Source organism: Branchiostoma lanceolatum, chromosome 15, assembly GCF_035083965.1.
Source record: "Branchiostoma lanceolatum isolate klBraLanc5 chromosome 15, klBraLanc5.hap2, whole genome shotgun sequence".
Classification (NCBI taxonomy): Eukaryota; Metazoa; Chordata; class Leptocardii; order Amphioxiformes; family Branchiostomatidae; genus Branchiostoma; species Branchiostoma lanceolatum.
The window spans coordinates 18294811-18320036 of NC_089736.1; the positions used below are offsets into that span (position 1 = coordinate 18294811).

General features: G+C 40.8%; 1 protein-coding gene across 4 annotated transcripts in view; it reads right to left on the reverse strand.

Annotated features, from left to right (window-relative positions):
- LOC136420562 (uncharacterized) overlaps nucleotides 1-21796 on the reverse strand; it is a 53075-nt gene extending 31279 nt beyond the window's left edge. For 2 of the 4 annotated variants that reach the window (XM_066407528.1, XM_066407527.1), the window contains exons 1-4: nucleotides 21535-21796; nucleotides 7505-7674; nucleotides 3053-3142; nucleotides 2567-2642 (exon numbers count right to left, since the gene is read on the reverse strand). In XM_066407528.1, coding sequence (XP_066263625.1) covers nucleotides 2567-2642; nucleotides 3053-3142; nucleotides 7505-7655 — 317 coding nt within the window. In that variant the 5' untranslated portion in view covers nucleotides 7656-7674; nucleotides 21535-21796. Of the gene's footprint in view, nucleotides 1-2566; nucleotides 2643-3052; nucleotides 3143-7318; nucleotides 7372-7504; nucleotides 7675-21534 lie in introns of those variants that run through there. The other 2 variants (XM_066407529.1, XM_066407530.1) reach the window with 2 other exon arrangements.
- Between the last annotated feature and the right edge of the window lie 3430 nt (nucleotides 21797-25226).

The window sequence follows — 25226 nt, forward strand, 5'->3', positions numbered from 1 at the left end:
TCATTTCTTCCAAATATAATGCGCCCCAGTCAGCTTTTTTAAAAAGCTTTCTTGAAGCTGACTTTGAAAACAGTTATTTCATACCAAACTTCACAAAACTGAATAAAACTTAACACTGCACTTGTGCAATTTAGTTCTTTTTACAAACTATACTTCAATTCATCCCCACCACAATGAGGTCGAATGTCCAGCTTTTTTTAGAAGCTCTTGTTTCCAATAAGATAATTTATTTCATATCGGCATGGCACAAAATTACAAACTTTAAAGGTGCAGTGCTGATCAACTGGTTTGCTAATATTCAAGCTATTCAAGTTCTAGTTTTCGAAATATTGTGGTTTGAGCGTTTATAGACGATTAAGAGCAAGAGTATAAACATGAAACATACTCAATACAGAATATGTATTAGTTTTATTTCTCACTGAACAGAATATCGCTTTCAGCATCAGAACGTCAAGAAATTAGGTTTAAAATTTGCAGAGCTTTGTCAGATGGACAAATGATACATAACTCATCTCGCCTCAACACTCAGGGCAGAAATTTAACAGAAAACTAGAGGGGCAACATTTGCGAGCAAATGCAGAATGTTCACCTTCGCATGGTCTATCTTTACATTTCTATACCAGGAAGGATACATGTAGATGTTTTATTTACTTGAGGCGTTGGCACAGGATAAGCCCATGACACATCATAAGTCAAGAAGGGACGAATGAATTTGAATATCATAATTCATTGGTGACAAATGATAGAATATCTATGCTAGTGACACATGTACTGTTATGATGAAGGTGAATATTATCAGACACACATCTTGAGAATTTGAACACTATTTGCAAAATAAATGAGGAATTTCTGCAACAACATAAATAATCTAAAAATAGCAGATAATGAATTCATATGAATCATTCCAATTAGAAACTTCTTTGCATATCTAATTAGCAACATCTGTGCTAGTATCCGTAATATGGCGACATGAAATCTTCTGTGGTTACAGTGTCCGTGTTCTGTTTGCATCCATCCCGAAAGCACAAGTAAAACATTGTAAGGGTTGATTTATTCAATAGCACGGCGCACACCTTTCAATGTAAAGTTGTTTCATTCAATTGTATACATAAGACCTCTCCTTTACTCTCTTTCAACGCAACTCTATACCATGTTTCTTCTCCTGCACCCTTTCCAAAGAACAGCACATAGCTGCACAAACAGGTGAACTTTGGGAGAGGGACCCGTCTCCGCCACACTAGGCTCAAGTTTGTTCCACTCTTTGATGGTGCGAGGGAAGAACAAGAGCCTGTAGTAGTTGTTCCTGCTCGCGATGGCCTTCAGTAACGTTTACTTACATTTCCTATTTTTGTGACATCTGCAATTCATGTAAAAGTAAAGGATTTTTTAAAATCCATTATTTAAAAGTCATATATGATGCAATCTTGAGTAGATTTTAATTAAGGAAAAGGATGACTTTCGTGACAATAACTTCAATTCCACTCTGCTGATGAAATTTTTGCCGTGCGTAAGTTTTTACCGATGCCATGCGCGATGTAGGCGCGTGGCACCTTAGCGGCCGTTTTAATACGCCACGTGTTGCTTTTCAATCCAATTCATGTTGACATTGACGACCGATTGCTAGGTGCACCAAAGACGGCAAAGACTTTGTTTCACACAAATCGCTGGTTATCATGATCGCAAAAATTGACACAAAACTATACCCAAAATAGTCTCGCAGTTGCCGAGCATACTGACTCTGCACTCTGCACAATACCGCATGTACATGTAATCCTAAAAATACGCAGACAATCTTCCTCGTTATTCCAGATATACATATGTTTTGAACCGCACAGTCATTTGTTCTGACCCCTGAGTATTCGTGTTTTTTTAAAAAGATCTTTTAAAAAGCAAGCAATACGAGCGATTGTTGTTGTTTATATCCGGGGTATTCGGCGCACGCGCTGACTGGTGGGCAGAAAGCGTTTGTACGTTACGAGTTAATAACATACCAGTGCGGGAACAGATCATATTGTTGACGGTTATTAGCGTATTTTTACCGTGATTTTGTAGTTTAATCGCATCGCATAAAATTCTCAAGTCCCACATTTTGTGTGTTTTGCATACCTTTATGTCTCAGGGTAAAAACAATAAATTTTGCATGACGATCGTTGTATGTATATGTGTTTATGTAAAAACCGTGGCACTATTCGGTGACCTTGCATTGAACGTAGCCGTTGTTTAATTTTCTTGGCCAAAAATTGGTTAACCTGCATAAACTTCTTAATCAGCACTCATGATGAAAACAAGGAGATTTAGATATTCAAATGGCCTTGATGAAAACAAACATGGCTCGGCTCTGCAGATATTCGAAGTCAGTGCCTCACGACGTTACCATATTCATGTAACGTTACCACAGTTGCCAGCCAGTCAGTGAAACTTTTACGGGCCCGGCATCGTCAGTATGAGTTTACCACTCAATACCACCAACCCTGTGTCATTTCAAGTTGACTCGTTGTCGAGCTGATCAAGTGGAAACATGTCCTGCAGATGTGATAATACTGAGCTCCCTGAGGAGTGTACTTACTACGGTGACTCTGCATCTCGGTCCACAGACTTCAGCCACTGCTTCACACTTTCCTGACTGGACAAACTGCAAGATCCTGTGAAATATGACAAGTACTTTTTTCCAAATTCACGGTACCTACTAGTAGATTTCCTGGCATGGTGAGAATTAAGAGTTGGCTGTTGAAAAATAGTAGCATATTAAACAAGAAATTCCAGCAGCTGTTTGCATTATGGCTTTTTTCATAAAATCTGTGCATTTCCCATAAGATTTGTGCCTTTTCACATTTTTCATAAGACTTGCATGTTTTTGCATAGGGATTCCTGCGTTTATCATAAACATCTGTGTGGATGCTAAGGCACCCCTGATGTAGCTGTAGTACAAAGGAGAACCTGTCAGTTTATAATTGCCCTGTGGAAGGTGGTAATCAGTCCATCGAAATGTCAGCAGATGAAATTGGCTGTGTCTAAAGAACTTCACTCCTTGCATGTAATAAGATGTACTAACGTGTGGACTGTGGCCCGGACGGTCCTGGCAAGTCTTTGCTGGTCTCACATATGTCGTCAGTAGCCATCGTGTATGGGGAGCCAGTGACCTCTGCAGAACATCACACATTTACAACTAGAGTTCCACGACCTCATACCTTCGCCAAATGATTTTAACCTTAATGACTGACGCATTAGGAGTGTTTCTCATCAATTATAAATCATACCAGTTGATCGTCTTCTCCACCCAAATAACAGAAGTTGTCCAAAGTATGAGCTTAGCAAAGAAGGTTATGCTCCCATTTATCATCAATTATGCAAATGAGGTCTTTATTAGCATAATTTGATTCAATGATGTTGACATTCGCATAACTTCCAAATGTTATGTATGAAAAAGTATGAAATTGCCGTCATTTACAAGTATTGTATAATAGATGTGTCTCATTGATTATGCAAATTAGGTCCTCATTTGCATATTTCTATCTATCAACATTCCTCTCTTTCTCAGTTAAAAATGTCACATATCTTAATAGTCATATCATGGATTACAGCAAGTTGTTAAAATTACCTCATCAATTATGCAAATTAGAATCAAATTTGCATAATTGTTGTCTTATCATACAACGAATCACATAAGCTATATACATACCAAAAATCATGACCATCCATCAAGCCCATCTTGAGTTCAAGTATTTTCTCATTAATTATGCAAATGAGGTCTTCATTTGCATAGTTGATATCTATTCATATTTCTCTCTTCCTCAGGTACATAATTTATGTGACATGTTTGAGAGTCCTATTATGGAATTTGGCTGATGTATAAACTTTCCTCATTAATTATGCAAATTGGATACTGATTTGCATAATCAGTATCTAATCATGTAGATCATCACTCAAGGTTCCGGGTTGGAGTTCAAATCCGACCAGGGGTAGAGTCATGACCCGGTAATCTGCCGGAAGTGCGTGGTCGTCACTCTGAGTCTAAAGCAAAACCTGCTCCTGCAGTTCCAGAAAAAGCCACCAGGGGACCCAATTCTATACCACTTACTCTCTGTCCAATCTACCACTCAAAAATCAGTACCATGGCATGTCCAGAACATGAGATATCAAAACAGGAAGTTCCCCTGCAGTACCGTAACAAGCCACTAGGGGGCCCAAAATCTAATCATTTTCAGGTCTCACCAAGACCTACCAATTACAACATACCAAATATCAAAACAATCCATCCTGGCGTTCTTTTGTTATTCTGGTCTTCTACATATGATGATAAAAACATGTCTTGTTTAACTATCTAACCATGGATCCCGTGACAGTATTCCAAACTCTATGCAAGGGGGTTGCTCTATGTGAGGGTGAACGTTTTTAAGCGGCACCTTCTGTAACATACGCACCCCGAGTTTGGCCTCCACCTGGAATACCTGCTTGCGACTTAAAAGGTCTTAAAAAGTGCGTACGCTATTGGAAACTTTACAGCACATGTCTATCCCTTTCATGGTAGAATTCAAAGAGAAAAGATGGCTTAATAACTGATTAGTTTATTGCAAGTTCTTGCCCGTAGGCTAATTGCAAGTACATGTAACATGAAAGAACGGACAGACAATATATAACAATACAGCAAGTAACTTTAATTTCTAGTCTAAATACTAGCACTTAATTCTATCTTATTTGGGTTTGACTTCTTTTTCCGAGACAATGGAAGACGAAAGATCCCACTTTTTCTAAAATATGTGGGTTTTGTGATGTTAAGAGGAGAGTAGTTTTCCTTTTGTCTGTTAACATGGAGAAATTAGGATGAAATTTGGTGACCTCTTCAAACAGCGCCCTTCTTTCTTGAACGTAGAAGGGGCAACTTGAAATAAAATGTGTTTCGTCTTCCACCGTGCTTGACTTGCAGTATTTACAAGTTCGTTCGTACACAGGTAGCTTTTTGTACCGCCCCCTCTCAAGGGGGTGGGCACTTATCCTAATTTTGCTAATTGCTGAGCAATAACAAAACAATCAACACAATTTAAATGAAACTGATCAGCGCTCGTGAGTGCGACTCGCATACAACATGTATGCGACCAGTTTTTTGAGAATGCGACTAGATTTAAAATCACGGTCGCACGGTGCAACAATCAAAAAATAAGACTTACGCCAGGATAATGGCTGCAGAACTAAGCGGTAAGCCGAAAATATCTAGGTATTCCAACGCTACCGCGAATATCGTCGGTGAATTTTCTATCATGTTCCCACACCCGCGGTACAATAACTATCCGTTCCTAGTGGCAAAGTTACCCATAGAAATAAAAAGGATTAAGTTTCTCTCCTTTGTGGTGTATTTGTTTCATTTGTAAAATGTTTCAAAACCCCAGAAATTTGTCAATGAAAGTGAGCGCTCGCCTGGCGCTCGCTGTGCCCGATGGCGGCCATGATGTTTATGAAAAATAGACCGCAGCAGAATGAAAGGCCATTTTCCTGTGGTCATTTTTACACCTGTTCAGCGATGATTTTTACGATCAGAAATCGATGAATCAATTCAAGTGGAGTTTTATTCCCAAAAACATCAAATTTTCCTTTTGTCACCGGTATCATTTCAAAGCTCATTTTGAAATGATACCCGTTGTTATGGTGCTACTTTCATTCTGCTGCTGTCTATAATGCACTGCGGCGAATCACAAAGCTTTCTCCATGCGGTTGGCCTGTCATTGGATGGCCGCGCCACGCGGTCCTGACGCGCGAAATTTGAACTGCGCGTTTCGAAGGAACCGAAGATATTTGAGTGGGCCGGCACAAACAGATCATTTTTGATACTATTGAGCAAGAATTTTAAGGATATTAAAGTATTTTGGATTATTTGTAGACAGAGAGTTTGGGTAAAAAGAAAAGAAATGCCTGTAAAAATGTTGAACTTGATGCCAGCAGTGAAGTTTCAAATTATGGACTTTATTTGTTTTGGTCATGAACCCAATAGATAAGTTTTAGAGTTATCTATTTATTTATCATTCAAGGTTATGTGAATCATTACCTGCCTTGTTCTAAGTAAAAAATGCAATTGTGTATTTTTCAACTTGTCGAACTTGAGGCACCGTGGCCCCCGGATAGGGGCCAGCCGGGGAACCTATGCCCAATTTTTTCGAAAATCCCAATATATCACTCAAGCTTATGTCATTTTCAATGTCATCGCAAATAAATGGTCATGTGAATCATTGCTTGCCTTGTTCCAAGTTGAAAACACCATTGTGTATTTTTTCACTTGTTGAACTTGAGGCACCGTGGCCCCCGGATAGGGGCCAGCAGGGGACCCTATGCCCAATTTTTCTAAAAATCCCTCTAACTAGTATCATTTAGTATGTAGTTAGGTATGGAATGAATTGAATTGCCAATTGTTCTGCACCATCAATGTAGGCTTTTATCTTTTATGATTTATTCAAATACTTTATTCCCGGTTGTTAACATTGATTAATAGGAGTATTACTTGGTATAGCCAAGACTTTTGCTTGTTCCTCCAACTTTTTGTAGTGGTGCTCCTAGATTTTTGCTGGTGCTCCTAACTTTTTTGAGTTAGGAGCACAGTGCTCCTAGGTCTAAAAGTTAGTCTGGAGCCCTGCTGATGCTAACACAGAAGAATATTATTGGATACATGGAACTCTATTCTACAAAGTGCCAGTTATCATGGTCTCATTCATGAGTTTTCTTCATAACAATTACACTGGCACGGATGAGAAAATAGGTGCCTTCATACGCCACTAATAAACCTACTGTAACACTAACAGGAAATGAAACTAGAACTCACAATACCCGTTGCCGCATTGGCATGTAACTTGGCATATTGTTTGCTAGGTTGCGTGTGGTGATGCACGTTGTCTATTTTACAATGTAACAGTGACTATACGATCACAGCAATTAGTAGCGAAAGAAAGGAGTTACGGTGTAACAAAGACATCGTGCATCACCACACCCAACCTAGCAAATGATATCCAAAGTTAAACACCAATGTGACAACGGGAACGTGAGTTCTAGCTGCGAACGTGCAAACAAAAGTATTTCCAATACTCCCTTCAGGAGGTCATCCTCCTTCCCAGAGTAATGATATTATTCAATATATGTCAAGCACATTGACCCTGCATAACATTTTAAAAAATTGCAAAAAATTATGTACTTGCATACAATCTCTTTTTATCACACATTAATCAAAATTCACTGAAACTCACAAGAGACACTCTCATGCTGCTAGACCACACACCTCCAACAGAGCATGTGGCTGCACCTTGTACTTATTTTGTTAGTTACAAACAAACCTTCATACCTTTAAATATCTTTAGACATCAGTTCGGTCGGCTGCAAGGGACTTTCTGACTGCTATGAAGACAAATTAATGTAGGATTTTATTTTTCATGGGCCGGAAGTATTTTTGGATTATCAATGAAAGTAATCATCCTGATGTGGTCGCCTTGAAAGAAGCAATAGCATAATGTAGAAGCAGGATACTTACCATCAGGGTCTGGAGTAATTTCTTGCACTTGGGTGGATCTAGAGAAGAGGTTTGCTCCGTCCCATCTCTCCTGACTGGTGCGGTGTAGAGGGTGGGACTGGGTCAACACAGCTGGCTCACACTCACAGGACTCAGGTGTACCCTCATACATCCTCCAACAGTACCAGGTCCTGCAAAATGCAACATTTAACTGTAGGTCTCATTCAGCGCAAGGTTTTTTCGCCCCATAGGCTTACATGTTTTACATGGGCGCGTTCGTAATGAAGCTATAGGACAGTCGAACCGCAGAGCTCTATGCGCATCGGTTCTGCGCAGCCTTCTCTAAGACGGCTTTTTCCGGGTCACGGCCGGACCCGGGTTGGACCCTGTTGCATGGACCCTATTTAACTCTAGCGCGCGTTTCAAAATGGCGGGAGAACCGCCTGTGTTTTTCGTCATGATGAATATGGTATTCTTTCTTTATCTGACTCGCGTGTGGCATAACATGAGGCAGCAAGCAAGGGTTGAGCGCAAGAGGCGTTTGAGGTACCGGGGAAGACGACAGCGACCGGTCAGAATCAACGCTGCGTTCCTACTCGCTGCCCTTGTCGTGGCGGAGGGGGGAGGGCTGATCCACCGAACGATCTGGCATCACGAAAGAAGTCCGTCGTCCGTTTGGGAACAAATGGTCCTTGATGCTAAGAAGTTTTCCCGCTTAATCGCCCGCCAAATATGCAAACTAGCGTGAACCCCGACCTCCAGATGTCTACTACGCGACACATTCTGTTTAGACGTCCGGCTGGAGCGGTCGGGGACTCCCGCTGAGTTGTCGGGCGAATGCTTCAGAGTGGTCGGCTGAAATTTTCCCGACATCTAAAAAAACCCTCATTAAGACCATAAAATTCCTGTTTAGACACAGAAAAAAGCTGTCGCCTGGCAGATATCTGCAGTCTAGATATCTAGACAAGCTGTGTGTAAATTGGCCCTTATTTACAGTTCACCTGGAACCAACTAGATATTTACATCGCGTGATAGCCCATTTCCTCATCTTTAAATTGATACCGAAGTCCCCAGGATAATTTTAGGGGAACCGGTTTTGCCCCCGAAAAAACTGCGACAATGTCTACTTTGCGGTGGTGAAATTTCTGCCTAGTTCTAGCTACCGATGCGTGCACTCCTGCGCTTTGGATACATTTCGATACATTTCGCGTGGCATAACAAAGCCCATTTTTTTGTATTAGAAGCTGTATGAACGCGGCTACCACATGCAATATGATAATTGACATGATAACAGTCAAGTACAGACAGACAGAGGTTTTAGTACAAGGTACCTGATATTCACAAAATAGTCAAATTTGAAGTCAATCACTTCGAACTCCTGCGTTCGAGCGACCGAACCCAGCCAGTACGTTCCATTTTCCTGCCGCGGGGGTCAGGCTAGGTCAGGTGCAATGTTGCAACTTTCAGCCGGTGTTGGGAACGTTGATGAAAATTACGGCTCAAGTTTTGCCGTCTAAAATTAATATTTTGAAACATTTCCAAATAAGACTAATATCATCTTGAAGCCAGGACAAGTGAGATTCATATGCAAGTTGACCAATGCCATTAGGTAAGTTTTGAGTTCTGTAAAGCATGGTAAAAGGACATTGTGTTTGTCTTCTTCTTCAGAATAAGACGCCCTACAAATTGACCTCTTGTTAGTTTTTTTTGAGGCAAAACCGGTTCCCATAAAATTATCCAAGGAACTTTGGTATCAATTTAAAGGTGAGGAAATGGGCTATCAGGTGATGTAAATATCTAGTTGGTTCCAGGTGAACCGTCAATGATACACGCACAAATATACTGACCAAAAAATGGTCAATGTTTCGAAAGCCACAGCGCTCGCTGACAATTTGCTGTGCACGAAATGACTACATGGTTGTGTTGGGCAGATCCTGTAGATGTGAAAAAATATAAACATTATGTAGGTCCGAGGTCTTTTTGCTGCCGACAGGCGGTTGTTTACACCCATGCAACGGGGTCAAATCGTGCCGCGGCAAACGCCGTAAAAAAGAAAATAAAGCGTTCTACGGTGACCTGCGGTTCGACTTAGGAAATGCACCAAGGTCATTCATTCTCTGTTGAACACATTTACCCAAGATCATGTAAAAAATTGCCAACTACCAGTTGGCATACAATTCCTTTTTATGGCCATCACAAACTGCACTTGATAGTTTGGTTGGTAGTTGGTGGTCTCCTGCCAACCTTGCTGGTAATGCAGAAACTTATAATTTCCTTACAATAAATGCTATTGGAGGTGTTGGTAGCTCTAGGTGGATACAGCAGAATATGCATTGTGCTAATGGATACCTCATTTGCATAATGCAGAAACGTTAATGGGAGGGAAATATCCTGCATTTTCTTGAAAATGTTGCCTTTCTACTCTTGCTCAGGATTTTAAGAAATGTTCTTTGTTTTTTTCCTTTGACGTCTCAGTGACGGAGGCTGGATTATAGTTGATAGCTTGAAAAAGTGCTTCACCACACGTGACCATGGAAATTTTCAGCATTCAGCCATGAGACTGAATCTACATGTTACTATTCTTGATGATCCTGTCAATAGTGCAAATTTCCCCACTGTTGACAGGATCATCCTGTCAATTGCCTCAGGCAACTTGTTATTGGACCCTGACCCGCCAAATGCCAGCTTTTTCAAAAGCACTTGTTTGAATTGGTACACAGAAAACATTTTGAGTATACAAAATAAAACACCATGTAGAATGCCAGCAAAATCTAATTACAAACTTCACTGCCTCTCTTCAGAGCTTGAATCTGAAATCTTACATGTATGAGGGCCTGCATGCCCTTTTTGGTTAAGCGTTATTTCAATTTACCGTTAATCGTAGCAGGCCCGCTCTAATTCAACGTTAAGCGTTGTTGACATATTAATCGTGAAGCGTTACTGGCCGTTTCAATTCGATGTAGTGCGTTATTCTCTGGGAAAGCACGCCCCCAGACTGCCCCAAGATCATAGCGCCTCCATCGCCGTGTCGGGAGGGCGCCGCCCAAGAAAACTCCAGGTGAACACTTATATTTTTCACTCTACCAGCAAAGTTTGCCCCCGAAGTTAAGCGTATTGTCGGGATGGTGTAGCCCCCCCCCCAAAACTAACACTCAAGGTAAAACTTTTCTGTATTTCATTCACAAACAGATGTCATTATTTACATTAGCAGCCATATTTGCCAGTCAAAATGCTAGTAATGTCGCGCCCTTGGCGCTCGTCATGGCGATCGACTGGCGTGAACATTTACCCCCCCCCCCCCCCCCCCCCAATATTTAATTTCCTGCAAGTGTGCAAGAATGAATGGCATACCAGGTCTTTTACCACCAGATCAGGGCAACTAGTGGCAGCCAACCATCATCTTCAGGGGTATCTCATGTTTTAGATGTAGGCTGGTGATCGAAGTGAAATAAAATGTTCTTAAGAGGTTTCCTTACGTACCAATGCTGTATGAAGTACCTTGCATGCTGCGTTTCATTTCTAGGTACACATACAGGGCGCAAAATTCATTTTTAGAAATAGATGGACTGGCGCACCCAACCAGAAAAATTAGGTGCACAGGAGAAATTTTGGGTGCACCATATAGAATAAACTTGAATGTCAACAAAACATAATTACAAAGTTTAACACTATTATCTCTCTTAAGAGCTTCAAACTGTTATTCTATAACTTAAAAATTTCAAACAAGTGATACAGGTCAAACATGCCTTTGAGGCGACCACCAGCTGCAGGCCGCGTGCACGGCAACCGCTTTTTCTCGGTTCCGAAAATTTTCCCCATAGGCACAAGCATTAAGCGGCCTGCCCAAGGCGACCACCCTCCAACACAACCGGCACAAATTGGAACTGCACAGAGCCCAACCCCTGCCCATGACGACCGCCTCATTTTCAAGCCTGTGGCAACGTCAGATTTTGCTGCCTATGACTGAAACGTTTTAAAAACCTTTACGGACAAAAATCTATTGATGGCATCAATTCATCCATAAAGTTTTTTGATATAACGTTTACAAACTTTAACAAAGATAAGTGAATTATACAAAATACTTATTCGTATTCGTAAAGTTACTGCAAGCTTCTGGTGCAGTTTGAACTTTTAAATCATCGAAACTATTACGTAGCACATAGCGTTAAAAAGTCAGATTTCACAGTAATCACTATCCATTTCTTGGTATTTTTATCAAAAATCTGTCTGTGTCTTACTAGATACCACCAAAAAATGACTTCGCTGTGAGCAAAACTTTTTGGGAAGACATGTTGTTGCTTCGGGCCGACGCCATTTTGGTAACGTTACCGCTGGCGTTTCTAAAAGGCAACGCTTCTTAATGTGAACATTTAACGTTAGAATATTCCCATTATCGATGAACATTAAGATTTCTTTTTACTTTGATGAATGTCACAAACCTTTATTGGGCGCTTCTTGCTTGTGATCGATGACGCTGTACATTTTGCTGCACTCTTACCTTTCGATGCAGTCATGAGCTTGGCCAGCAAGATCAAAACGTTCCGTCTTCATCATTCATTTGTCAGATCGAAAATTTTTTGCCCATTTATTTGCTGGGGCTTTTTGCCTTTGAGGCCTTACTTATGCGTGTGTGTGTTTGAGGTAACGTGTCAATGCGGAAGGGCATTATTCAATCGGGAGAGGCAGAGATTGTTTTGAAGTCAAAATTATGGCAGAAATTTGTACACGATGTAATGGTACACAAATGTTACAACGATAGCGGAGTTTTATAGGATCCTTCTGTCAATGGGAATGAAAGCTGAAGGTGGTTATGCGGTCTAAAATCACATCATTTTCCATCCATGTTACTGTATACTTAAGTATACATATCAACCTCAACTTGGAAACACGTTGTGAGTCGATCCTCTTCAAGGCAAAGAACCTGTCCAACGCGACCACTTTTCCTTGGTCCCCCAGGTGGTCGCCTTGGGCAGGTTTGACCTGTATATCAAATAAGGTCCAACAAATACATACTTAAATTTGAAGAATATTCTGTATACCAGTTATAGTACCTTTACCCTATAGCCCTCGAAAAAAATCTAGGTACACTGGTGCACCCACAGTCAAAAATTAGGTGCACAGCTTCTATTTTGGGTGCACACAGGTCAGGGCTCTAGCCAGCACCAGTTTTGCCGTAAATTTACGGAACTTTGCTGCGTGTTACGGAAAAAATTCAAAACCAATCCGTAAACCTTGACGGACAAAAATCGGGAGAAAAGGTATAGACAGGGCTTGAACTTTTGCAAAGATCTCCAGAAAAGAAGCGGAAGTTTGAAGCGAAGTAGATTCAGGCCATTTCTATCTTCCGCCGGCGACAGCTGACAGCCCCAAGGTGGCTTTATAGCAGACAAACGGAGGCGTGGAGGTTGCCAGTGGTTCGTGGGCCGAGAGAAAATCAGCGTCGTGTGCCCCCCTCCCCACTACCAGTGCCCCAATACAATTCTGGCCGGTCGCATCGGGCTGATGTTTTTTCTGCTGTTTTCCCCGGTTCACCGCCAGTTATAGCTACACAATAAAATACTCCGGTAGTTACCAGGCTTTCCGTATTTTTTTGGTAAACATTGTTAAAGTTTTACGCCGAGTTACACGCACTTTCTTCCCGCGAAAACTGGTGTTGAGAGTTTGAGACCTCAGAATCAGATATCATCAAAATCATCTACCAATAAAAGCGTTTGTTCACGCCGCGTCACGGAAAATAGACCAATGACATACAAGTCTCGCGGTTCACGAGATGTAAGCTGAAGCGCGAATCCGCGAGGTTTCATCGGACATTGATATTTGGTGCGACAATGGGGCTGTTTGAAGGCTTCAATCAAGGAGGTTATATAGACCTCTATATAACCTCCTTGCTTGAATCAATGAATTTTGATCAAATCAAGTGGAAGTTACCGGAGAAATCGACCATGGAAAACATGGAAGGAAAATATTGAACGTCTTTAGGGCCTTCTGTCCAAAGTAGGGTATCTCATTTCCTGCTATATTTAGTACAGGGCGCAAACGGGACCGGTGTTGAAAATATTTTATTTCTGCCGACTTAAATTCACGTGTGTATTTGTCAAATAAATAAGAAAGTTTTGTGGTGCTAAATTTCATTTATTTGCCGATTGTATACAACGAAGGCCCAAGTAATTTTTCACCAAAAGAGATGGCATTACTAAAGCTTTGTCTACCAGCAAAACTTGCCCCTCAAAATGCTGGAGATAGCGTTTCAGAGGGTCTAGATTTCAAAATTTCCCGGGGGGAATACCCACGGACCCCCCTAGAATTGTCGCGCCTATTGCGTGACACCTCGTGCCTGCCGTGCTCGACATGTTAGGTTTACCAAAAATTTGGGCTTACGGAATTAAATTTTAGGCTGGCTAGAGCCCTGACACAGGTGCACATGCACCCTCTATTTTGAGCCCTGTACAGGTAACAACCCATTTTCAACGTTGACAATCCCTTGACGTCAACACCACCTGAATAGCGTTGCAAAGCTCCTGAATTTACCGTTAAGCGTTGCCGGCCATCCCGTTAAGCGTTGTCTGCAATCTTGAATTTACCGTGAAGCATTGCCAGGACCCCCCATGCAGACCCTCATGTATTATGTATGTATGCCTGTATGATTTAAAAGGGCAGTGGTAAAAATCCTTTTTCTCAGACTGCAATACCGGTATTGCAGAATGTCAAAATTTTGTCCTGCAATTTGAAAATATTTTCTGCAAATACACATTAGCCTCCAAACTACTACCTTCTCAACCTAATAATGCCTATCTATCTACACGATATCTAGCTTTGCAATATTGCTGCAATTCTTTCAAATGTTTTACAGAAGAATCACACAAAATTGCCACAGATTGAAATGTCCTCTGGACTAACTGCCACTGTCAATCAATTTGTCGATGAATGGAGTGTGAACAACCCCTGCGGTTGCTAGTTGCGTCCGGCAGTTGGTTGCTTGCGAGAGTACAATTACTATACCAAATAGGACGGTTGTCAATGTAGTTGTTGACAGGAATTGGGTGGCGGATACAGTTGGTTTTAACCTTTGATGGACAAGTTTGACTTGTATTTGTAAATACTGGAAATATGAAATGGAAAATAACCAAAAAAAGTTGCAAATGTGCTAGTAAGGGACAGTGCGAAATTTAGCGGGGGGTGAGGGCCGGCATAGGGGGGGAGGGCCAAGGGAAAAAAAAGATGCCTGGGGGAGGGCCAAGGAAAAAAAATTGGCTTGGGGGAGGGCCAATGAAATTTTTTCTCAGAAAACCTTTTAGGCCTGCTAGCAAAATTTGCCTCTCAAAGTCAAAATGCAGGAAATAGCATTTAGAGCCTGTAAAGTAACAGTCAGTGTATGTTGTAGCCAGCGTCGTCATGCCATCATTTGAAGGAATTTTGCCACTTGAGACAGACAAAAATTCTGCCTTTTCTGTCATCTTTGACAGACAAAAATCGGCGTGAAAGGATATAGACAGACCTTGGAACTTGCCAAGATCTCCAGAAAATCAGCGGAAGTTTCCGACAAGGCCGATTTAGATCAGTTCTAATGCCTGCAGGCGATAACCCAACGCAAACAACCCAAACATAGGAGTGCTGTGGTTGCAAGACGACCATGGTGGCGGTGGAGTTGAAAAATCGGCGTCACGCTCCCCTCCCCACTACAGTTCTGGTCGGTCGCATCGGGCTGACATTTTTGCTGATGTTTTCCCCGGTTCACTGTCAGTTATTGCCAATAAAGCCTAGAAATTTCGAAATACTCCTGAGCTATCAGGCTTTCCGTAATTTGTGTATAACGTTACATTGTTAAAGTTTAAGCCGGCCGAGTAACAATAATATTGTACTTTATTTCCGCGGAAAATAGTAAAGAGATTTTTGATTCCACCAATAACAGCGCCCATTTACGAGGCGTCACAGAAAATGGACCAATGACATGAGAGTCTCGCTATTTCGCTAGATGTCAACTAAGAGTAAATTTGCAAGATTTTATCGAAAATAATGGCGGAGATAGCACGATGAAGCGGCTGTTGGAATGCTTGAGTCAACGACATTTGAACACATTCAGTGATGTATTGTTACCGGAGAAAGTTACTGGGGAAAACATTGGAGAAAAAAATAGGACGTCTTTGTGGCGTTCTTTCTAAAAGTAGGATGTCTAATTCTTCATTGTGTTTATAGTACAGGGCGCGTTTGGACAAGTGTTGAAAATGTTTTATTTTTGCTGACCGAAGTTATTCTCGAAGGACTTGGATACGTGATAAAGTTTTGTTGTGCTAAATTTTCTTTGCTGATTCTTTTTTTGTCACTAATGGAGACGTCATCAAGCATTTTAGTCTATCAGTAAAACTTGCCCCTCAAAATAAAGGGGGAGGGTCAGGGAAAAATTTTTTTAGCTGGAGGGGAGGGCCAGGGAAAAAATTGAGCAAGGAGGGAGGGCCAGGGAAATTTTTTTTCTGACCCAACATCCCACGCAGCGGCCCTCCCCCCCACTAGATATCTAAGTGCCTGTGAATGTCGATAACATGAATATTTTGTTACCCATTATTTTTTCAGTTTGTATCCAAGATCCTCCATTTATCATTTAAAGCTTCACAATTGACAAACTCAGGCCATATTTTCTTCTTCTAGTAGTAGTCCACTGTTTTCTGCTGCTGCAGTAGTAGAAACATCCTCAAAGCACCCCTAAAGGGGTATCACTGATGGTGTCATTAGCTAATCGTGGATCTAAGTATTTGTAGCAAAGTCTGGGGTCTGATAGGAGCTTACTCTAGTCAGTAATGACAGTTAAAGTACAGGGCAACCTACACTCAACTGTCAGTCAACAGAAGGTAAGCAAGTAAGCAAAACCAATTTGGCATGAGGTTTGCATGGGAGTACTGCACGCAATATCTCCCAGACACCCACAGGCTGTACACCCATGGGTTGGTAAGCATCTGTTCTCCATGTGGGTGTGGAGCATGGGTAACTCTGACAGCTCCCTACAGAATGTACAAACAGACACCGCAACAGTCTAGCCGATCAAGCCAGCGGCAGGGCCACCGAAATAACACACCGGCAAATTCAACACCTCTCTATTTTATTGTGTTAGTTCAAAATTCCATTCATCACTATCAGCAAGTATGAATATTATGATAATAACAATAACAATAACATTAACAATAATAACCTTTATTTTACATTATCATATACTTATAGCCAGATAACGTGGACCAATCAGAAGCCTCCATTCCATATCAGTTATGATGCCATAATGCCATATAAGTGCCCCACACGGCGATGCTGAATCTCAAGTGGTGCCTTCATTTCACAATGGATCACGCGTTCACCCATTCCATTATGTAGGGGGAGGTAATCTTTTTTATTAATGTTTTTGTTGACCTTGATACAACGTTTCTTTACTGTTTTAAAATTCACAAAATCTTCCTAAGGCCACACCAATTTAATTACTTGGTTCTCTGATTTTTTCAGGAAAAATATGAAGCAACATGGCGAAAAAAATAAGAAAAAAATTTGCTCTTACTACTGAATCAAGCCTGAGGAGCCGGGCCTTGTGTAAAAGAAAGACATGAAATGAGTACACACGTCTAGTCTAGGGGTGGATACCGGTTCACTGGAGGTGGATACCTGTTCACTGGATCTCATTCCGACCTGAACAACACCCAAGAACCAAGTCTAAAATAACTGAAAGTCCAAAACCGAGTCCAACAAACCTGAACGAAGTACAAACATATAACATTAGACCTTTCTGTTTAGAATCGAATTACTAGTATGTCATCTGCCAAAAAAATGTCAAAAAAGCAACCCTGAATCAAGTTTAGCCTTAATCCACATTTGTCTCTTTCTGTAGCTGTTGGTTCAGTTTTCTGGACATGAACATGAGGACCTGAATAAAACTGGAATTGGACCTGATTAAAACAAACCAGCATTTACCCCTAGTCATTGCAAGATTTCAGGCACATAACGTTACACCAATACTGATCAGATTTTTTACTTCTTAAAGGCATCCAGAGCATTTTATGAGGCTTGAAACTTGAATAAAAAACTCATTCCTACACGTAGTAAGTTTCAATAATACAATACCATTACCTATCGACATTAAAGGAGCAAAGATACGATGACTCGTTGTGTGGTGAGAACTGATAGAAACTACCAGCCCTAATAGACTGATCCTGACTGTCTATCACAATTAACGGTTCGACCAATGAGAGAGTGACTGCATGTCCGTCAAATATTTGCATTTTTATGTTTTAATTTTGCTTTTCTACGTTTTGACGGAGGTGGGCGGGGCTATAATTGGTATCGGCCTATTTACATGTACACTAGGCGTGTGAAACTAAAAGATCACCATGTACATGTACTTTGTGCCGCTTTTGAGCACTTTTGATAAGACATCTGCACGCAAATGTGGTAAACAATGGCATTAAATGTCAATTTCAGAAAGATTACAGCAACTAGAATATTTCCAGTTTTCAAGCCTCATAAAATGCTCTGGTTGCCTTTATTAGGCCTTCACATTAATTTTAACATTTTTTGAACACGAAGAAAATGTTGAAATCTAAATATAATCAAGGATTTAACCTCCTAGATATAATGCACAAATTGTGGTATCTACTGGAAAAAAGTAAACAAGAGAATCAATTCAACTTACTTACCCATCTTAAATGTGCTCTCATACACATCATAAGGGCACAGTATTTCAACAGAAAAAAAAAAAGGTCATGGTAGAAAATATCTTGACCAGAAATATGGATGATTTTGCCCTGAAACGTTTCTGTTCACCAAGTAAAAAAAATTTGCAAAAAAGTATACGGCAACGCAAGTTTTATTCTCATAATCGTCCAACTGACTTTAATTCAGCACTGTCCTGTCTTCATAGAAACCACCTGCCTACTGTTATTATTCATGCCAGGTCTATTTGTACAAGATCCAAGACTAGAGCTAGCGCCGGCCAAAGTTTGTTTTTTTTCAAATTTATTTCCACTGCAACTTGCACTGACCAGCTGCTCCCCAAAAAGATCCTTACGATCAAATATTACCGAACTGTGTTGTCTCTCTCCACTACCATTATGAACACTGCAGTTTGTGGTCTCTCTCCTACGATATCATGACAAAAATCTTCTCTGTTTGTGTAAGGCAGGCCAGAGCATCTAAGCAGTGATTGTCAAAGTCCTGTGGGAAAACTGCCATAACTCGGTAATAGCTGCTTTAAAATGTTTCAAATTTGGAGGAAAGATCAGGCTTGACTGTGAGGGGGTTACCACCTCCACTTGGATGTGAACACTTAACTTTTAACCCATGATGGCCTTTTACACGTATCTCCTCACTCTACTCAGGTGAAAATGAGTACCTAGCTTCAGTAGGGACGTCCTCTCAGAGCCTCTCATAAAGCCCGAGGTCCAGTGTTTGCTGGACTGGGGTTATGGTTACGGTTAAAGCAGGGAGGTAGGTTAGACTTAGATAGTGTTGTGTTGGTATAGGGTTAGGGTTGAGGTTAGGTTTAGAGTTACGCCGACCTGTCCTTATTTGCCCAAGGAGCTGAGTTGTCATGGTCCCAAGTTGTTTGACATTCCAACACACTTTGTATCAAGTTGATACTTAGTTCAAGAAAAGTTTTACGTTTGTGCAGTAAATTTTCAACCCCTATCTCACATTGTATGGAGTTACCAACATGCACAGTAGAAGGTACTAGTAGTTCAAGGTCGCAGAACACAGTATATATCTGCGACCCCTGGGGTCTATGACGCAGTACAAAAAGTCGTACGGCCAAAATTTTTGAAGACTGGGTAGAAAGTCGTATATGAAAGGCATCCATGTGTAAACTGTGCTGTGTTGCAAATGTGTAGGAATATGTCGATCGATCATCAGCTTTTAGACTGTAGGATTTGGATTGTGAATTTTGTCCACTTTTGTATAGATGTGGTTCCTGGCGCAACCGCCTCTCGGGGTAACTCGGCTGCAGTTCAGTGACCTCTTCCAGAGCGCTGTTTCAACGTGAGCATGAGAAGCCGATACGCCGACAGATTTTTGAAAATCATTTGTAGGTTGTACCCTGAACTCAAACATATTCGTTTTTCATATTTCTCAAGGGCACCCTACTATAATATTCACCGCATGGAAACCAGTCACCCCGTGGCCCTTTAAACTAAAGAAATCCCCATGGGCCGAACACATCTCCTTGAGGCAGCAGCACACAGTATTTATCGCGACCCCCAGAGTGTGTGACATTGCAGTAAACAAATAGTGGGCCCTAAATCTTCCGTATGGTAGTATAATATTAATAAGTCAGGTTTCTTTACATCCTACCTGACCGAAGACTCTACTAAAAGGGATCGAAATACTTTTTTTTGGTTACTTGCAAAATTGCAAGTTGGCAAAATATTTACTTGCAATTTGAAAATTAACTTGCAATATTATAGTCGGTATGTAACTGCTTTTGCTCTACATACATACTCAGCCTGACATAGCAACGACTATAATCAATTTACATGTAATTTAGAAAATATCCAATGCAAAATTATATAGTCAGTAGGAAACACAAAAGTTCAGTAGTAAACACAAAACAGTATAGTATTACAACATGTTCAACTTTTAAAAAAGATTGAAAAAATTTCAACTTAGCAGAATTTCTAATGTAGTAGCAACAATAACAAAATTACTTCAGTTTTCCCCTACAAATAAACCAGTGACTGAAACATGGTGCTTGAATTTACGAGCCTTATGACTGCTGGAGGCATCGTGAAAATTTCTATAGGTCAGCATGTTATTTACATGTATGTTGGCCATTTTGATTTTCTGACGGTATTTGTTTTCATCCTTTTCCAGCGCAAATTTCAGCCAAAAAAATTCTCTATCTATGAAGGATTTTAGATGGTTTAGAACAAAAAAACATTTCTTTCTGTGTTTTAATTGAAAATTTACCGTATAATACTGTGACATAGCGACAAATACTGTGACAAATACATGCAATTTCCATGGGATGATTGTGTGTCAGTGTGTAACGAGAACAGCTTGTTCCAAGGCATTCATGGAATACAAACTTGTATTTTTCAACTTGCAAGATTATCTTGAAAATCGCTTGCAAATTGCAAGTTGCTTGGTGGTATTTCGAACCCTGTATAAATGCAGTGGCGGCGGCAAAGGGGGGGCCAGGCGGGCGGCTGACCACCCGAAAAATATGTTGGGGGGCGTTGCCCACATATAGAGATGTCATTAAACTTACTTTACGGTTGACCATCGAAATTTGCCCCTCAGAATTCAGGAAAGAGCGTTTCAATGGGTCAAGACTTTTTAATCTTCCTGAGGGAGCATGTCGTGCCTCTGGCAAAATCAAGCTGAAACCCTTCTGAATTTTTTTTTACAAATAGTGATGTCATTAAACTTAGCTTACTCTTCCAGCAAAATTTGCCCCTCAGAATGCAGGAAATAGCATTTCAGAGGGTCTAGATTTAAAAATTTCCCGTGCAGCATATAACACCCCCCACCCCCCACCGAACCCCCCTAAGTTTGCCCATTCGGCGAATGAATGCGTGTGACCTTTACAGCTGCCTGCCAGGGTGAGTCGGCTGCAGTTCTGTATGACTCTGCATAACCCCATTTAAAAGTGGTCGTCAAAATGTTTAAAAACGATAACTTTTTTGGTCTTCAGTTATTTTGTTGATTGTACCCTCAACTTCAACATATTTGTTTGTCGTGCTTCTCCAGGGTTCCCTACTATAATTGTATCTGCGTTGATGTCGGTCACTTTGTGGTCATTAATGATTAACTATAGAAATCCCCATAGAATCAGAACTGTGTTCTGCTACCTTGAGAAGCCTAGCCTGCCCCCCTCCCCACCAAACTTTGGAGTTGAGTAACCGTATGACGTACAACAGGTCCTTGACAACTCCTCCCACGTTAATGTGACATCACTATGACAGCGACGAGCCTGCGGTTCTTCCACTCTTGTAACAAGAACGTGTCAAAGTACCAATGCCTACTGTGGCGACTATCCTAGTTCTGCTCTACTCTATCACGTAACAGATTAGTCTCAAACTTACCTTCTCCAACATGGCCGCCGCCCAGACGTGTTCTAGATAAATGATTCGAGAGACTTGACGATAAATTAAACCGAACGATTTATCATCAGGTAGGCGTGATGTAGGATCAGTCAGTCAACAACACGGAACGATCGCCGTCTGTTGTCAGTGCGTTATGTTGTCGGAGTGAAACATGAGAGAAGGCACAACTCCGTCATCGTCACCAGCTGGCACCAAAGTTTCGACGTGTTTCCACCACTTCCGGTATGTGGGACCGCCACTTCCGGTATTCACACTTCCCAGAAATCCCTTTGAAATTTCGGTCCCAAGGGGCGGAAACCTGTGGCGGTCACCTGACTGACTCATACGCCATTTACTTTTTTTTGCGATGCTTGAGATCTCGGGCCGGAGTTTATTTTACGATTTCGTACTATTATGTAGGCTCTCGCCGAGGGGCTACAAAATAATTCCACCAAGAAAAGTAGGACGGGAAATATGATCGGTTTCTTGCTGCTTTCCGATATAATCGTCTGCTGTCCCTTTATGATTATTTTGGGTAGAAACCATAGAAAAAAAAGTAAATTATGGACCCGAAAATTATCATTTTTTTACACGATCGATGCTGCTTGAAAAAAAAAGAGTTTTCCTGGGTAACGGCATAACTGTCATATGCTGAAAAAGCGTAACGTTCGTTACATCCAGTCTCTGAAAAAATAAAAATGAAAATCATATGATAACTTTTTCGCGATCTCCAATGACACAAATTCAGTGAAAACGCACAAAAATTTGAACTCCGACTCGAAACCTTGAGTTATTAGTTATTAACACTATTCACACTTATTATCTTCGCCGAGTACTATAGTACTCGGGGTAGATTATGTTTTCGGTTGAGCCAGCTGTTTGGTGGGTCTGTATGTATGTCAAGAGCATAACTCAAGAAACCTTTGATGAATCTTGATGATTTTTGGTAGGTGTGTAGTGGTTGTGCAAAGGAAGGTCAAGTTCAAAAATGGTTTACCTTGCGTTTTTGAACAGTACTGCAGCGGACTTTTAATTTTTGTGCGTTTGTATGTAGGCGAAAAAAGTGACGGAAACGTTGATGGATCTTCATAATTTTTTGCAGGTGTGTAGATGTTGTGAAAACAGAGATCAAGTTCAAAAACGGTTCTCCTGGCATTTTCCGTCGGTACTGCAGCGGGCTTTGTGTGGATGCGCAATTCTTGTGGACAACATAACTCAAGAAGCTGTTGATAGATCTGTATGATATTTAGTGGATGGGTAGGGTTTACGGAAAGGAAGGTCAAGTTCGATAATGGGCCTTCTAGCGAGTACCTAAGGTACTGCAGCGGAGCTTCAAAATTTAGTGGCATATTTTCTGAAAGTGCTATGGTCATGATATTTGTGTGGTTGATAGTTCATGCCACAAGAAGTAAGTTCTGTAAGTTTGGGCCCCCTAGCGGCTTGTTTAGAACTGCAGTGGGTGTTTTTGTTTTGACATTCGGACACGTATTACTTGAGAAGGGGTGAAGAGATTGTCGTGAAGTTTTGTATGTGGAGAGCTCAGATGGTGCTTTACACAATCGATGTCTAATTATAGAAAACAGGAGCTAATCTGCATAATTATTAAGGATAATTGTAAGTCCATTACATTCCATAATGGGGCGTGTGACAGTGTTCCCGAAACAGGCCAGCAGAAGGCCTTGCCTAGAAGTGTAAATAAACAGATGGTGTACGTAAATAAACAAATGGGGCAGTCTCACTACAATTCAAACAGATGTGTGTTTTTTTTTTTAAAGTGTTCAGTTTCTGCATTTTTGTCAAACACACGGTTGGAGACATAACGGAAAGGGAACCAAATAGAAAGCCTTACAAAACACCTAAAACATGTGAATAACCAGCCGGACCAACTCCTCTGCTCAGAGAGTACACTGCTAGGTATTACCTAGCACCGTATGGAAAAGTAACATGTACTATGTCTTGCAAAATGTGTATGATATGGAATAAAGATTTATTCTATTCATATATATTGACGGTACCATCTAATTATAACTTTCAATTTTTTGATGACCAGTTATAACATATATCAGCACACTATACACATATACTAGTCCTGTACCACCAAATGAGTTTTATCCCTATCTAGACTGGACTCATTCTCCCCCCCCCCCCCATCATAACTTTCAAACGGTATGGTGTATGATCAAGTTTGCAGGGGGTGATAAGCATGTAAATATTAATCACTCTCCACAATAAGCCTTGATTATTTGGCGAAGATAATGTGTTCGTGGAACTCTAGTTAGTTATTAACACTATTCAAACTAAATAGTTGAACCAGTGGACATAGGGTTTGTTTTTTCTGCCTCTTTCCTGGTTGGGGTAGCTTTGTATTACGTTGCTATGTCGGTGAAAAGTAGTCTCTTGATCTATTTCAGGGCAATCGAAAAAAACACATAAACAAACTAGAGTTCCACGACCTCATACCTTCGCCAAATGATTTTAACCTTTATGACTGATATATCAGGAGTGTTTCTCATCAATTCTAAATCATACCAGTTGATTGTCTTAAAATATAACGTGTCCAAAGTATGAGCTTAACAAATTATGAGCTTAACAAAGAAGGTTATGCTAATATTTATCATCAATTATGCAAATGAGGCCCTTATAAGCATAATTTGATTCAACGATGCTCACATTCATATAACTTCCCGACGCCACAAATTATCAAATGTGTGAAATTGCCATCATTTGCAAGTGTGGAACTATAGAAGTTTCTCATTAAGTATGCAAATTAGGCCCACATTTGCATTTATTCTATCTATCAACATTCCTCTCTTCCTCAGTTACAATTTGGATAGTCATATCATGGAACGAAGCGGATTTTTAAAGTTACTAATTATGCAAATTAGAATCTGCTTTGCATAATTATCGTCCAATCATACTAAGCATCACACAAGCTATCTACATACCAAAAATCATGACCATCCATCAAGGCCATCTTGTTATAGTATTTTCTCATTAATTATCCAAATGAGGTCTTCATTTGCATAGTTCATATCAATTAATATTTCTCTCTTCCTCAGGTACATATGTCACATGTTCCAGAGTCCTATAATGGAATTTGGCGGATGTATAAACTTTCCTCATTAGTTATGCAAATTAGATACTGATTTGCATAAGACGTATCTAATCATGTATATCATCACTCAGGCTATCTACTTACCAAAAATCATTACCATCCATCAAGCCCTTCTTGAGTTATTCCCTTTCAAAGTCAGACGCAAAACCTGCTCCTGCAGTTCCAGAAAAGCCGCTAGGGGGTCCAAACCTATACCACGTATAATCGTTTTCAGGTCTCATCAAAACCTACCAACATACCAAATACCAAAACCAGGCATTCTCGAGTTAAGCTGGTCCACTACGAACACACAAACAAACGCCACCCTCTGCATAACCTTCTCGGCGAAGGTAATAACGTACAACAGGTCCTTGAAAACACAATAACTTGTTGAGACAAGGTTGTATGCTAATGAATCAATCAGCTCCTGTTGTTTTAGGAGCTAATGTGCCCTCAGTACTTTCAATGACACTTCCCCAGCCAACTGGTTCCGCTATGTGCACGGCACTTGGTGTAGACTAAAAAAGAGAGTGGCAGACGACTTCTTTGACCACATAAACCAGGTAGATAACAACATCAAGTTCACACAGGAGCCAGG